The sequence below is a fragment of the Spermophilus citellus genome (assembly GCF_964194105.1).
Source record: "Spermophilus citellus genome assembly, chromosome: 8".
NCBI lineage: Eukaryota > Metazoa > Chordata > Mammalia > Rodentia > Sciuridae > Spermophilus > Spermophilus citellus.
The window spans coordinates 38,914,285-38,927,613 of NC_138189.1; the positions used below are offsets into that span (position 1 = coordinate 38,914,285).

General features: G+C 37.8%; 1 protein-coding gene across 4 annotated transcripts in view; it reads right to left on the reverse strand.

The window, feature by feature from the left end:
• TEC (tec protein tyrosine kinase) overlaps positions 1 to 13,329 on the reverse strand; it is a 105,386-nt gene that overhangs the window by 23,727 nt on the left and 68,330 nt on the right. For 3 of the 4 annotated variants that reach the window (XM_081303753.1, XM_081303751.1, XM_081303752.1), the window contains 4 exons: positions 10,922 to 11,026; positions 4,450 to 4,531; positions 3,654 to 3,782; positions 220 to 260 (listed from right to left, as the gene is read on the reverse strand). In XM_081303753.1, the coding sequence (XP_081159879.1) occupies positions 220 to 260; positions 3,654 to 3,782; positions 4,450 to 4,531; positions 10,922 to 11,026 (357 nt within the window). The remainder of the gene's footprint in view (positions 1 to 219; positions 261 to 3,653; positions 3,783 to 4,449; positions 4,532 to 10,921; positions 11,027 to 13,329) is intronic. The other variant, XM_081303754.1, reaches the window with a different exon arrangement.

Genomic DNA, 13,329 nt, shown 5'->3' on the forward strand with positions numbered 1-13,329 from the left:
ACCTATCTGCTTCTAAGATGGTCGTGGGGGAAAACCACATCACAAAACTAATATTTTTACTTATTTTAATATTTTAAATCTCACTTTATTTATTGTTAATATTCATTTTAATATTTTATTCATATTAAACATAATTAATAAGCTGCAAATCCCTCCAAAACCTAAGGACAGAAAGGCTGAAAATTTAGATGTAACTGCCCAATGCAAGAGATCACCTACCTTTTTCGTTTCTGGGGCTGGAGGTAGTGCTTTTCTTACACCTGAAAATGCCAACAACAAATATAGGTCAAAATGCTGTGTAGCAATGATCGATAAAGATATTGGTGGCTTCAAGGAAAACAGAACACACAGGCAAGGGACTTGTCCGCCTGACTAAGGGGGTGTTGCCAGTACCTCTGCCTCTGTGTCCCCACCACTGTTAAACTGGGTTCTCCATAATGTATATTCAATTTAAAAATAAACTGAATTACAGTAGTCCCCCATATCTGTCGTTTCACTTTCCACAGTTTCAGTTATTCTGAGTCAACCACAATACGGAATATTAAATGGAAAATTCCAGAGATAAACAACTCTTAAGTTTTTAAATCGAACCTTTCTCTGAGGAGTATGATAAAATCTCAGTCCCCACTCAGTCCCTCCCAGGACATGAATCACCCCTTTGTCCAGCACATCCACGCTGCATGCACTCCCAGCCCCGTTAATCACTGAGCAGCCTCAGTTGGTGATGTCATGGGGCTTATGTTGAACTAACCCTTACTTTACTTAATAATGGCCTCGAAGTGCTACAGCAGTGATGAGTGATGCTGGCGATTTGGATATGCCAAAGAGAGGCCGTAAAGGGCTTCCTTTAAGAAAAAGCTGAAATGTCTTGAGTTAGAAGAAAAAAAAAAATTGTATGCTGAGGTTACTAAGATCCACAATTCAATAAGATACTTTGAGAGAGAGACCACATTTACATAACTTTTATTACACTAAATTGTTCAATTTTATTATGGTGGTTGGGAACCTCTTACTGTGACTCATCTATAAATTAAACTTTATCTTCAGTGTGTATGTATAGAAAAAAATCATAGCATATATAAGGTTTGATACTATCCATGATTTCAGGCATCCACCAGAGGTCTTGGAAATATCCCGGTGGATAAGAGGGAGTGTTGTAATGACAACACTATGAAATTAAGAAGGTCTGTCAGTCTGTCCCTTCCTCTGCCAGAGCTCTGCTGGCACATGACTATCCAGCTACACAGATGAGATGAAATTCTAATCAAAGAGCTCTATGGACAAATGGGGTGTGCCAATTTTAGATCTGGTCCCTAAAAGGTCTTCCCACAGGCATCCTTGGCCTCTTTACCCCTTTCTGATACCAGGAAGAGAGAGAGCACTGGAATTGGAACAACCCCAGGAACTACCTGCAGAACCACCTGCCAGCCCTGGACCAGCACCTACCTTGGGATTACACCATGAAACCTAGATGAACTTCTAATTTAAGTCACTGCAACTTCCAGGTCTCTCTTCCTCATCCCCCATTCCCGCCTCTGTCTCCCTCTTTTAATTGGCTCTTCTTAGTTGTATATGACAATCAAATCCATTTTTATAAAATTATATAAGCATGAGATATATCTTTTCTAATAAGGACCTCATTCTTGTAGGTGGGCACAATGGTGGGATTCACTTAGGCATTTTCATAATATGTACCCTGGAAAATTATGTTAGATTTATTCTACTGTCTTTCCTATTCTGATCCCCCACTCCCTTCCTTTTGTTCCTCTTTTTCTAATCTACTGAACTTCTCTTATTCTCCTCCCCCACTTTATTGTGGTTGAGCTTCCAAATATCAGCAAAGACATTTGACCTTTGGTTTTGGGGGATTGGCTTATTTCACTTAGCATGATAGTCTCCAGTTCCATCCATTTACCAGCAAATGTCATAAAGTCATTCTTCTTTATGGCTGAGTAAAATCCATTGTGTATATATACCACAATTTATTTATCCACTCATCTGTTGAAGGGCACCCAGGTTGGTTTCATAGCTTAGTTACTGTGAATTGTCTCCTATAAACATTGATGTGGCTGTGTCACTATAGTATGCTGATATTAAGTGTATGGATATATGCCAAGGAGCAGGATAACTGGGTCAAATGGTGGTTCCATTCCTTGTTTTTTGAGGAATCTCCATACTGCTTTCCAGAGGGGTTACACCAATTTGCAGACCCACCAGCAATGTATGAGTGTATCTTTTTCCACCCCATCCTTACCAATATTAAATTGTTACTTGCATTCTTGATAATTGCTATTCTGACTAGCAAGAGATGAAATCTCAGTGTAGTCTTAATTTGCATTTCTCTAATTGCTAAAGAGGTTGAACATTTTTTCAAATATTTGTTGTTTATTCATACCTATTCCTTTGAGAAGGGTCTGTTCAGCTCTTTTGCCCATTTGCTGATTGGGTTTTTTGGTTTTCTGGTATTAAGCTTTTTAAGTTCTTTGTATATTCTGGAAATTAACACCCTATTTGAAGTGCGGATGTCAAAAATTTTCTCCCATTCTGTAGGCTGTCTCTTCACGTTCTTTTTTTTTTTAATGTTTTTATTTATTATTTATTTATTTTAGTTTTTGGCGGACACAACATATTTGTTTGTATGTGGTGCTGAGGATCAAACCCAGGCCGCACGCATGCCAGGCAAGCTCGCTACCGCTTGAGCCACATCCCCAGCCCCTCTTCACGTTCTTGATTGATTCTTTTGCTGTGAAGGGACTTTTTAGCTGATACCATCCCATTTATTGTTTTATTTTAACAGCAGCTTACACTGTGTACTAATACTAAACCTTAAGAATTGAAAAATTAGGAAATAATAACAGACTTGGAAACTTGGACCTTCTCTTTAATGTACTAAATCAATGTCAGGATACTCCAAGACAATCAGTTGGAGAGACTTACAGAATCAAGGCCAGTCTTTTGCATAAGCCAACATCCCTACCAAATAGCCATTTTGCTTATATCTAAAAGCTTGATGGGTTCTGATTGATATGGCAAGCACCATGTATGGTGCCAGCAGGAAAACAGAAGCACAATACCCACTGTCCTATCACACTAGCAATTTTGAGTCCTTGTGTATTTTTAACTTATGACTAAAGGCCTCTCATTTTCAGGATTTATAAGGTGTCAAGATTAACCCTCGACATTTTTATTCATCTGAACATTTACATGTGAGTAGCATTGTGACAGTTAATCATTCTGACAGACTGTGAAGCCATTACTAAAGTCCATAACTCAAAGCCCCATCAAAATGAGAATGATACTAACTTAGCTGCAGATGCACTGCTACACGAGGTTTCTAACAACACATCTGGGAAGAGTTTACTTGCTGACAAATACATAAACATTAATGAAGAAAAGCTGTTGATGGTGACATATTAGGCTCATGACTTGGAAACAGATTACAGGCTCCCTGTAAGGGACCTTTGCTTTTGATTCCATGAAAAGGTCCTACTGCTAACTTAACACATTATTCTAATTATTCTTATAAAACACACCTACACACTTGCATTTTCTAGAAAGTGTGATGAACTTAATCCAAATCAAATTCATGCCACTGTACCAATGACATGCCCATTTTGAGCATAATATAATTATAGAATAAAATGAATACTTACTACTCTCAAAAAGATTATATTTTTCACATCCAGGTGCTAGTTTTTCAGTTTGTCTGCAACACTGATAACTTCCATCTGCCCAGAATTTTGGATGATATTTAATCATAATATTATTGTTGTTCTTTATTTCTGTAATTCACAGACACATTAATGATTAGTGAAATAAAACAGACTACAGAATGTTTGCTAAGTAACATTGCCAATCATTCCTTGGATACCATGTTGATTATGAAAACACCCTCATAACATCATGCGACCCAGCATTCAGAAAAGCCAGATGCTTCTCTTTCACCTCCTTTTTTTTTTTTTTGAATGAAACATCCTTGTGAGTTTGTGAGCAGAAGTGACTTATACTACTCCATGATGAATAAAAGCAAAAGTTAGCCCACTTACCACTTTGCACTTTGCTCCAAAGGACAAGTGATGAGGATAGTACAGCCATTTACCCTTTAAACACTTGGTGTGTGTGTCAATCCATCCACACCATACATGAGGCATTTCTTAGAAAACACTAAATCCTGTTATCATAAAAGCCCATTCTTTATCTTCAAATACATCACACATTAAATGGAAGCATACTTTTCTTAGAAAATATGTACCACTAGAAAGAATCAGATTTTTAAAATCTGATTCCATCTGCTGGTTTTCACTTGCTGTAGCTGACTGGCCTTGGAGAAACATGTAGTGTCAGTTAAGAGATTAGAATTGCAAAATATATTGGCTGTATTTCTGTTTTAGTCATAATGACAGGTTCTAAAATGATGTGCAGATTAATATTTTATTACTTGAGTTTTACCTTCTTTTAACTTCTTCACCCATCGGTCCCTGCTTTGTGCACTAGGTGCAAAAATGTAAAGTGTGTTAGCATCATGAACAACCTAAAATAAAATAAAAAATGAAATCAGTGATAAATATTTAAACAAGTCCGAGTCCTTGGAACCATGGGCACCAATAAATGAGTTTCAAGTGACAGAATGAAATTATTTACTTCAGTCACTTGGAAGGCTAAGGCAGGAGGATTACAAGTCAAAGTCAGCCTCAGCAACTTAGCAAGACCCTGTGTCAAAAATAAAAATAATAAAATAAAAACAAGTCATTTAAGCCAGGTTTGGTGGTGCATGCCTGTAATCAAAGCAGCTCTGGAGGCTGAGACAGGAGGATCATGAGTTCAAAGCCAATCTCAGCAACGGCAAGGCACTGAGCGACTCAGTGAGACCCTGTCTCTAAATAAAAAATACAAAATAGGGCTGGGGATGTGGTTCAGTGGTAAAGTGCCCCTGAGTTCAATTCCCAGTACCAAAAAAAGTCATTTACCTCAGATCCAAAGAACCTAAACTCCTTTCTCATAAAAGCACATTTATTTCTTTATTTCTACAACAAATGGTGTACACATTTTGCAAAAGACTAATTTTTTATTAAAAAAAAAACATGCAGAGATCAAGATGTTTCATTAATCTGTTATTTCTTTCAATTTAATTAGATAAATTTGATGGAACAGGATTATTATTCTAATCCAATATTTTTCTAAATAATATTTTAGATAAGTTGACTACTCCTTCAGATTCACTCCTAGAGTCTCCTTCTGCCACTATCAAACATTGTGGTATCCGACTTAATTAGTACTGGCAATCTTGGCTCTCAGCTAGATGCTCTATAGATACTAACTCAATTTGTCCTCCCATCAAACTATTTCCATTACAGAAGAGGAAAATATGGTTATCTACAAGCCTTCCAACCTCGAAAAACTTCAGGAGGCACTGAAATGGTGTCCCCTAATGTGTGCCACCTAACCTGGCCATCGTAATTTGGCTGGTAATGTAGAAAGCTAGGATTTTGACTCCAATAGCCAAGCTTTTAACCATAGCACCTCTTTCAGAGGTAGGCTGTCTGGCAATTAGTCTTTTTGTTGTTGTTGTTGTTGTTATAGGTAAACATAATACTTTTTATTTCATTTATTTATTTATTTATGTGGTGCTGCTGAGGATTGAACCCAATGCCTCACACATGCTAGGCAAGTGCTCTGCCACTGAGCTACAGCCCCAGCCCCGTAATTAGTCTTATTTTTATACTTTTTTTTAATTTTTTTTTTTTTTTTTTTTTTTTAGTTCTCGGTGGACACAACATCTTTGTTGGTATGTGGTGCTGAGGATCGAACCCGGGCCGCACGCATGCCAGGCGAGCGCGCTACCGCTTGAGCCATATCCCCAGCCCAATTTTTATACTTTTAATATTAATAATAAAGTAAGGCTGGAAATTAATCCAGGAATTTCTTCACTTTACCCCTAATGAACAATCACAAAGCTGAAAAACGCTGACTGACCCCAAAGTAATATCAATTATTGATAAATGGCTGTTCTTGACCCTGGTCAGTAAACATTAGGACCATTTCATTAAAATGGTCCTTTCTTATTCATCTTAGTGAAATTAATGCACTCTGACAGCATGTGAACACCATGGGACAAATAGTTGTGGAATATTATTTGGTATGACTAAGACACAAAAATGAATCAAACATGAAGGCTAATTCCAAGACATGTCTAGAAAAACTTATTATAAGGCAGAACATGAGCAGGCCACAATGGTGCACACCTTTAATCCCAGTGGCTGAGGAGGCTGAGACAGGGGGATTGGAAGTTTGAGGCCAAACTCAGCAATTTAGCAAGACCCTATCTCAAAATAAAACACAAAAAGTGACTTGGGATGTGGCTCTGTGATAAAGCATTTGGGATTCAATCCCTAGTACCATAAAGAGAAAAGAGAAAGAAAAAAAAATAAGTAAAGGTGAGAAATGATAACAGAAAGATAAAGTACAGAGGGAGATGCTAGAAAGACGTTTCCTTATTTGCTACATATTTTTCACACCTAACCCAGATTTGCCCAGACAACCTATAGTACAAAAAGAATGAGATTAAAATGCAGCAGTGAAATTATTCTGAATTCTCACTGATATGTCTGGAAAGAAGTACAAAGACTTTGGAACTTCCAGAATCCTGTGGGATATTATAAGAATAATTTATTTTATTATAATGACTTACTTTACGGAGTCACTACATGGGGTTAAGTACTTTATATACACTTCCTTGTTTTATCCATAGAGCAACGCAGGTCTTTATAAGTGTTAGAATTTTCATTTTCCAGATGAGAAAACCAAAGTGGCTGAGGTTAAGTCATATGAATAAGATCTAACTCCCAATAGTGGTTTGAATCTGGAATGTTCCCCAAAGCTCATGTGTTGAAAGAGATAGTCCCCAACGCAGCAAAGTTCAGAGGTGGGGCTTTTAGGCAATGATTGGACCATGGGGGCTCTCACCTTATCAGTGGATTAATCCATCTGATGGTTGGATGGACTACTGAGAGGCGGGACCTAGTTGGAGGAAGTAGGTTGCTGGAAACATGCCCCCAAAGATTTTATCTTCTTCCCAGTCTCTTCTCTGCTCCTCTCCTCCTCTCTCTCTCCCCAACTACTTCCCAGCTGCCGTGAGATAAGTAGCTTTCCTGAGCCACACCCTCTGTCACAGTGCTCTGCCTCATTTCAGGCCCAGGGCAATGTAGTTGGCCAACATGGACAGCAACTCAGCAACTCCTTAAACGGTGAGCCAAAGTAAGCTTTTCCTCCTCTAAGTTGTTCTTGTCAGGCATTTTGGTCACAGCAGCCAAAAACCAACTTACACACTCCCAGATATTTTTCTTATTCATGTATTTTCTCCCAAACACTTCAAATGGCCCCTTGATGGTTCCCTCCTAAAGTCTGTCTTTCCAGGCTCCATGCAGACTAACTTCTTCACAAAACTGAGCTCATATTGTACCATGAGCTTTGTAACTTTGTTAAAGTTCATTAAAGACGGGCTGGGGATGTGGCTCAAGCGGTAGCGCGCTCGCCTGGCATGCGTGCGGCCCGAGTTCGAGCCTCAGCACCACATACAAAGATGTGTCCGCCGAGAACTAAAAAATAAATATTAAAAATTCTCTCTCTCTCTCTCTCTCTCTCTCTCTCTCTCTCTCTCTCTCTCTTAAAAAAAAAAAAAAAAAAAAAAAAAAAAAAAAAGTTCATTAAAGACCAGCTAATCCCAGCTGGGGTTGTGGCTCAGTGGTAGAGCACTTGCTTAGCACACCTGAGGCACTGGGTTCAATCCACAACACTACATAAAAATAAATAAATAAAATAAAAGGTATTGTGTTCATCTACAAGTAAAAAAATAAACTAAAAGACCAGCTAATCCAAGTAAAGTTAATCCAAATTTAAAAGAGTTCCGATAATTAAAATTAGCTTGAGCTTGACATATTACCTCACTCCCTTGGGGCATTTATATTTGTATAAGAAATTTCTAGAAATACCACCCTAAACCCAAATAATAAGTATCTAATTTGGGCATCTCTGATAGATTGACAGGAAGGAGAGATATTTAGAGGCCTGAGTCCTCCCTTCATCAAAGCCCAGATCAAACATCAGGTCCATCTTCCATGTCATCCTTGTGGACAGCACCTGTGGCAGGGTGAGAACTAGGTTTCTCAGGTGCCTCAAGACTTCTGGTGAGTCATTTTACAGTAGCAGAGGTTGTCAGGAAGCAAGAGCTTGGCCACCTTCCCTTGTTGAAGGGCAGAAACTATTTCAACTGGGAGGAAATACTCATAGTACCTTGACAGTTATCCTCCCTCCCATTTAAATCTACATTCAGTTCAACAGACTTAACTACAGTGTAGTGCAGGAGAAACAGCACAGATGTAGCAGGTAGATCTGGGTTTAAAACCCGGGAAGGACATGCCACCTCCTGGGGGAACCCTCAAATGCCACCAGAAAGCATAAGCTGTTTCCTCTGTCCTTCCTTGGGCTAGAATATGCGGAGAGGAAGCAACTTCCTTTCTTCTCCTGGTGTCTTTTGAAAATGTCCACTTCTTCTTTTTTTTTTATTTTTCCCCCCATTTGGACTTTGTAGAAAATTTCACTATCAAGATGTGAAACTATTCTTTCCCTTTTTTTTTCCCTCCCCCTTGCCCCTCATGACCTCTTATAATTTTATGTATCATTGAAGGTCTCCTACCATTTCCGTATGCTTTCCCTTCTCTCTCCGTTTCTCTCCCCCCATTCGCCTTTGTTTACTGTAGTCTAAGGGAGAGAATTGAACAACAGCAGGGGAGGTAGAGAGGGAAGATGGGAGGGAAGATGGGAGGGGAGGGGGGATAGTAGGGGATAGGAAAGGTAGCAGAATACAACAGTCACTAATATGGCATTATGTAAAAATGTGAATATGTAACAGATGTGATTCTGCAATCTGTATTTGGGGTGAAAATGGGAGTTCAAAACCCAAGTTGAGTCAAATGTATGAAAGATGATATATCATGAGCTATGTAATGCTTTAAATAATCAATAAAAAATTTAAAAAAAAAAGATGTGAAACTAGAATCTCCACTTCCTTAGTTATACTTAAGTTACAAGAGGATTTCTTTTAACTTTCAAATCCACTTGGTTTAAATTACATAGTCAGAGCTCAAGTTTATCTCTTCTAAATTGATTTTAAGATTTTTTTAAACTGCTCTTATGTCTATTCATCTCAACTACTGAAAATGGCTCAAGGATGGAATACTGTTCTATTTTTTCCTGTTTTTTTTAATCATCCTTCTTAAAATGAATCCAAAGCTTGCAGAATAGATCTCTTTTCTTTTAGAAATACTCTAATTATCAAAAATCCTAATTCTTAGTCCAAAATCATGAGAACCATTAATCCCCATTGCCTGCCACCACCACCCCCCAGAATGTCTAAGAGCCATCAGAAGTGTGGCAGGGAGGGTTCTTCACCAAACTTCAAATGAAATTACACAAACACATAATTATAGATGCATTCGACATATTTACCATGAAGAAGATTTAAATTGGCCTTATTCTAGATGGGGGGGGGGGGGTGGCAGGTGTAGTAATAACAGCAGCAATAGCAAGAAGGTACCAATAACAATAATAATAAAAGCAATTAACATATTGCTCTTACTACATGTCTCAGCTATTTCTTCATGAACCCTCACGACAACCCTGTCACATGACTGCTATCGTTAGCATTTTCATTTAGAACAGGAAACAGATATAGAAAGGTGAAGTGACTCACAGAAGGTCACAGAGGCAGTAAGTTGTAAATCTAGCAGCGTGGCTTCAGTGTCACCTCCTTCAGCACCTAACTCTCCTCCAGGCCCTTCACTCAGAGAAATAAAATAAGGAGTGGAAAAATGGAAATGTAGCCCTTTCTCCTTTAGTGTTCTTAGTTGAAAATAATCCAGATACAATTTTAAAGCTTGGATGTTTTAGCTCACTGCATCCAGGTAATATTGATCTCCAAGTTGGAAAATGTTTTCAAAAAACTTTTTTTTAATAAAATTTTGTTTTGTTTTGTTAAAAAAAAAAAAAGCAAACCAAATTCCACTGTAATATTATCTTGAAAGAGATTTTTTTTTCAGTGTGCCCCTCAGGTCATGGTGAGACCATAGCCATGGATAAAAGATGACTTCCATGATAGATGTACATTGCTCAAAAGGAGGCATGGAAATGGTCCCAACCACAGAAGGGACTGGTTAGGAGCTGGACAGGGTCCTGTGCTGTCTGCAGTAAACTCTCGAATACCAATAACCAACTCCTGAATTCTCAAGGCACGTGTACACTAACCTCCTGCCATGGATGTGAAGTGGCCTAGGATTGGTACCCATCCTGCTTGAGAGCAAGAAGATGTATGTGCACATGGCTGGTTTTTAATTCACAAAGTGGCCCTGGATGAGCCATTTAACATCTCAGAGGCTTATTCCCCTCAGTCATAAGCAAGAAGAGTATGATATTTACCTCCCTTGTGTTCAGGATCATTGTAAGGAGAAAATAGGAAATAATATGATCATCCCTTAAAAATACAGTTCAATTAACATATAATGCTAATATTCTATTTCCCACCAAAAGCAGCCTTTGCATCTCATTTCTGATTAACAGTAACTCTTATCACTTCCCAGCTTCTCAAATTCAGAGAGAAAACTTCATCATAGTTTGTTCAGCCCTGATGATAAATTTAAACACTAGTAGATAAGACCTGAGGTTTAGAGATTCAGGACCCCTGGTAGAATCTAACAACCAAAAAAGAAGAAGATAATATTTCAACAATGATATGAGTAGTCCATGAAGAAAAGCAATTACTATTAAAGTGGCAAATGAACCTAAAAATCAGTCACCAAACTAGTGACAAATAGGAAAACTGGTGACAGAAAGCCCAGAGTCGTACTATTGCAAAAATATACCAGCTTACCTGAAATGGATACTTATTTTGACAGGGAATGACACCGTCATCATTCTTAACAATTTCCACACACTTGATTTTTGAAATATCAATAAACCCCTTTCTGTATTTTTTCTGTTGAAAGAAAAAAAAGGGAAAAGCATTATAATCATAAGATATAAGAAAAATGTTTTAATGGTAATATTTGCTGATGAAATTACTGATTCAAAATATTGCAATGTCCTTAATAATGAACTAAGTCATATCTCCCTTTAACTCTTAAAAAAGTATTCAACACTGAATAAAGAAGTTAAAGATGACCTTAGAAGATGGAAAGACCTCCACGTTCTTGGATAGGCAGAATTAATATTGTCAAAACACCCACACTAATGAAATCATTATACAGATTCAATGCAATTCCCATCAAAATTTCAATGGCATTCTTCACATAACTAATAAAAACAGTTCTAAAATTCATTTGGAAAATCAAGAGGCCCAGAGCATTCCTGAGCAAAAGGAGCAATGCTGGAGGCATCACAATAATGGACCTCAAATTATACTACAGAGCTATCATTACAAAAACAGCATGGTATTGCCACCAGAACAGACATGGTAGAATAGACCAGAGGAATAGAATTGAAGACACAGAAACACACCCACATAAATACAGTTATCTGATACTAGACAAGGATGCCAAAAACATGCTGGAGAAAAGGCAACCTTTTAACAAGAAATGCTAGGAACACTAGATATCCATATGTAAAAGAATAAAACTTAACCCCTATCTCTCACCCTGCACAAATTCAACTCCAAGTGAATCAAAGACCTAGAAATTAGACCAGAAGCACTGCAACTGTATGAAGAAAATGTAGGCCCACCACTCCAACAAGTCTGCTGAGGAACTGACTTCCTCAACAAGATTCTTAAAGCTCAAAAGTAAAATGACAAATCAGTAAGTGGGATGACATCAAGCTAAAAAGCTTCTGCACTGCAAAGAAGAAACAATTAACAACGTGAAGAGAGGGTTTGTAGTTCAGTAGTAGAGCACTTGCCTAGTATGTGTGACGCACAGGGTTCAATTCTCAGCACCGCATATAAATAAATTCATTTAATACAGAAAAAAAATAATGTGAAGAGAGACAATACAGAATAATAGATCTTTGTCACTTATTCCTCAGGGCATTAATATCCAGAATATAAGTAGAACTCAAAAAGCAAATAACTCAATTAATAATGAGCAAAAGAATTAAAAAGACACTTCTCAAAAGAGAAATACAAATGACCCACAAATATATGAAAAAAATGTTCACTATCTCTAGCAATCAGTGAAATGCAAGTCAAAACTTCATGGAGATTTCATCTCTAGTCAGAATGGAAATTATCAAAAATACAAATAATAATAAGTATTGGGGAAATACAGGGGAAAGGGTATAGTCATACATTGTTGGTGTGTCTGCAAATTAGTGCAACCACTCTAAAAAGCAGTATAGAGCTTCCTCAAAAAACTAGGAATAGGACCACCATATGACCCTATCTCACTCCCCAGTATATATCCAATCAGCATACTGTAGGAATGCAGCCACATTAATGCTTATAGCCACATAATTCACAATAGCCAAGGTATGGAACCAACCTAGGTGCCCTTCAACAGGTGAATGGATGAAGAAAATGTGGTATATAAACACAATGAAATATTAGCCATAAAGAAGAATGAAATTAAGGCATTTGCCAGTAAATGGAAGGAACTGAAGACTATCATGTTAAATGAAATAAGCCAGACCCCAAAGGTCAAAAGTCAAAAGTTTTCTCTGATATGTGGAAGCCAGTCCAAAATAAGGGGGTGGTGGGGAGAGAAAGGAAAGATCAGTGGAGTAAAAGAAGGTGATTGAGGAAGAGGGGGAAGCAATAAGGGAAGAACAGTGGAATGAATCTGACCTAAGTTTCCTATGCACATATATAAATATACCACAGGGAATCTCACCATTATGCACACTCACAAGACCCAGTAAAAAATTGTATAATAGCAGAAAGATCGGTAGAAGAGAGGGAAGGAAACGGGGTGGGGTGGGGGTGATGAGGGGAGGAGGGAAGGGAAAGGGGAAGTACTGGGGACTGAATTTGAGCAAATTATATTCTATGCTTTTATAACTATGAATCCTAATGTTATGTATAACTAAAAGTAACCAATAAAAGACACTGTGATGATTATAATCAAAACCATTAAATCCTTTAATTTCTAAAAGATGAAATTGTTCTGTCATTGCCTCAAAAAACCTCCAGAACAGGGAAATAGACTCCCTTTCACTGCCTTTCCCTCCCAGCACATGCCTTGTTTGATTTCTTCAGCTTCTTGACAGTAGTGTCCCCAAAGAAAAGTATCAAAGGCAAAACAAATCAAAACTCCACTGACATAATCACAGATGCAAATTCAGCCAGCT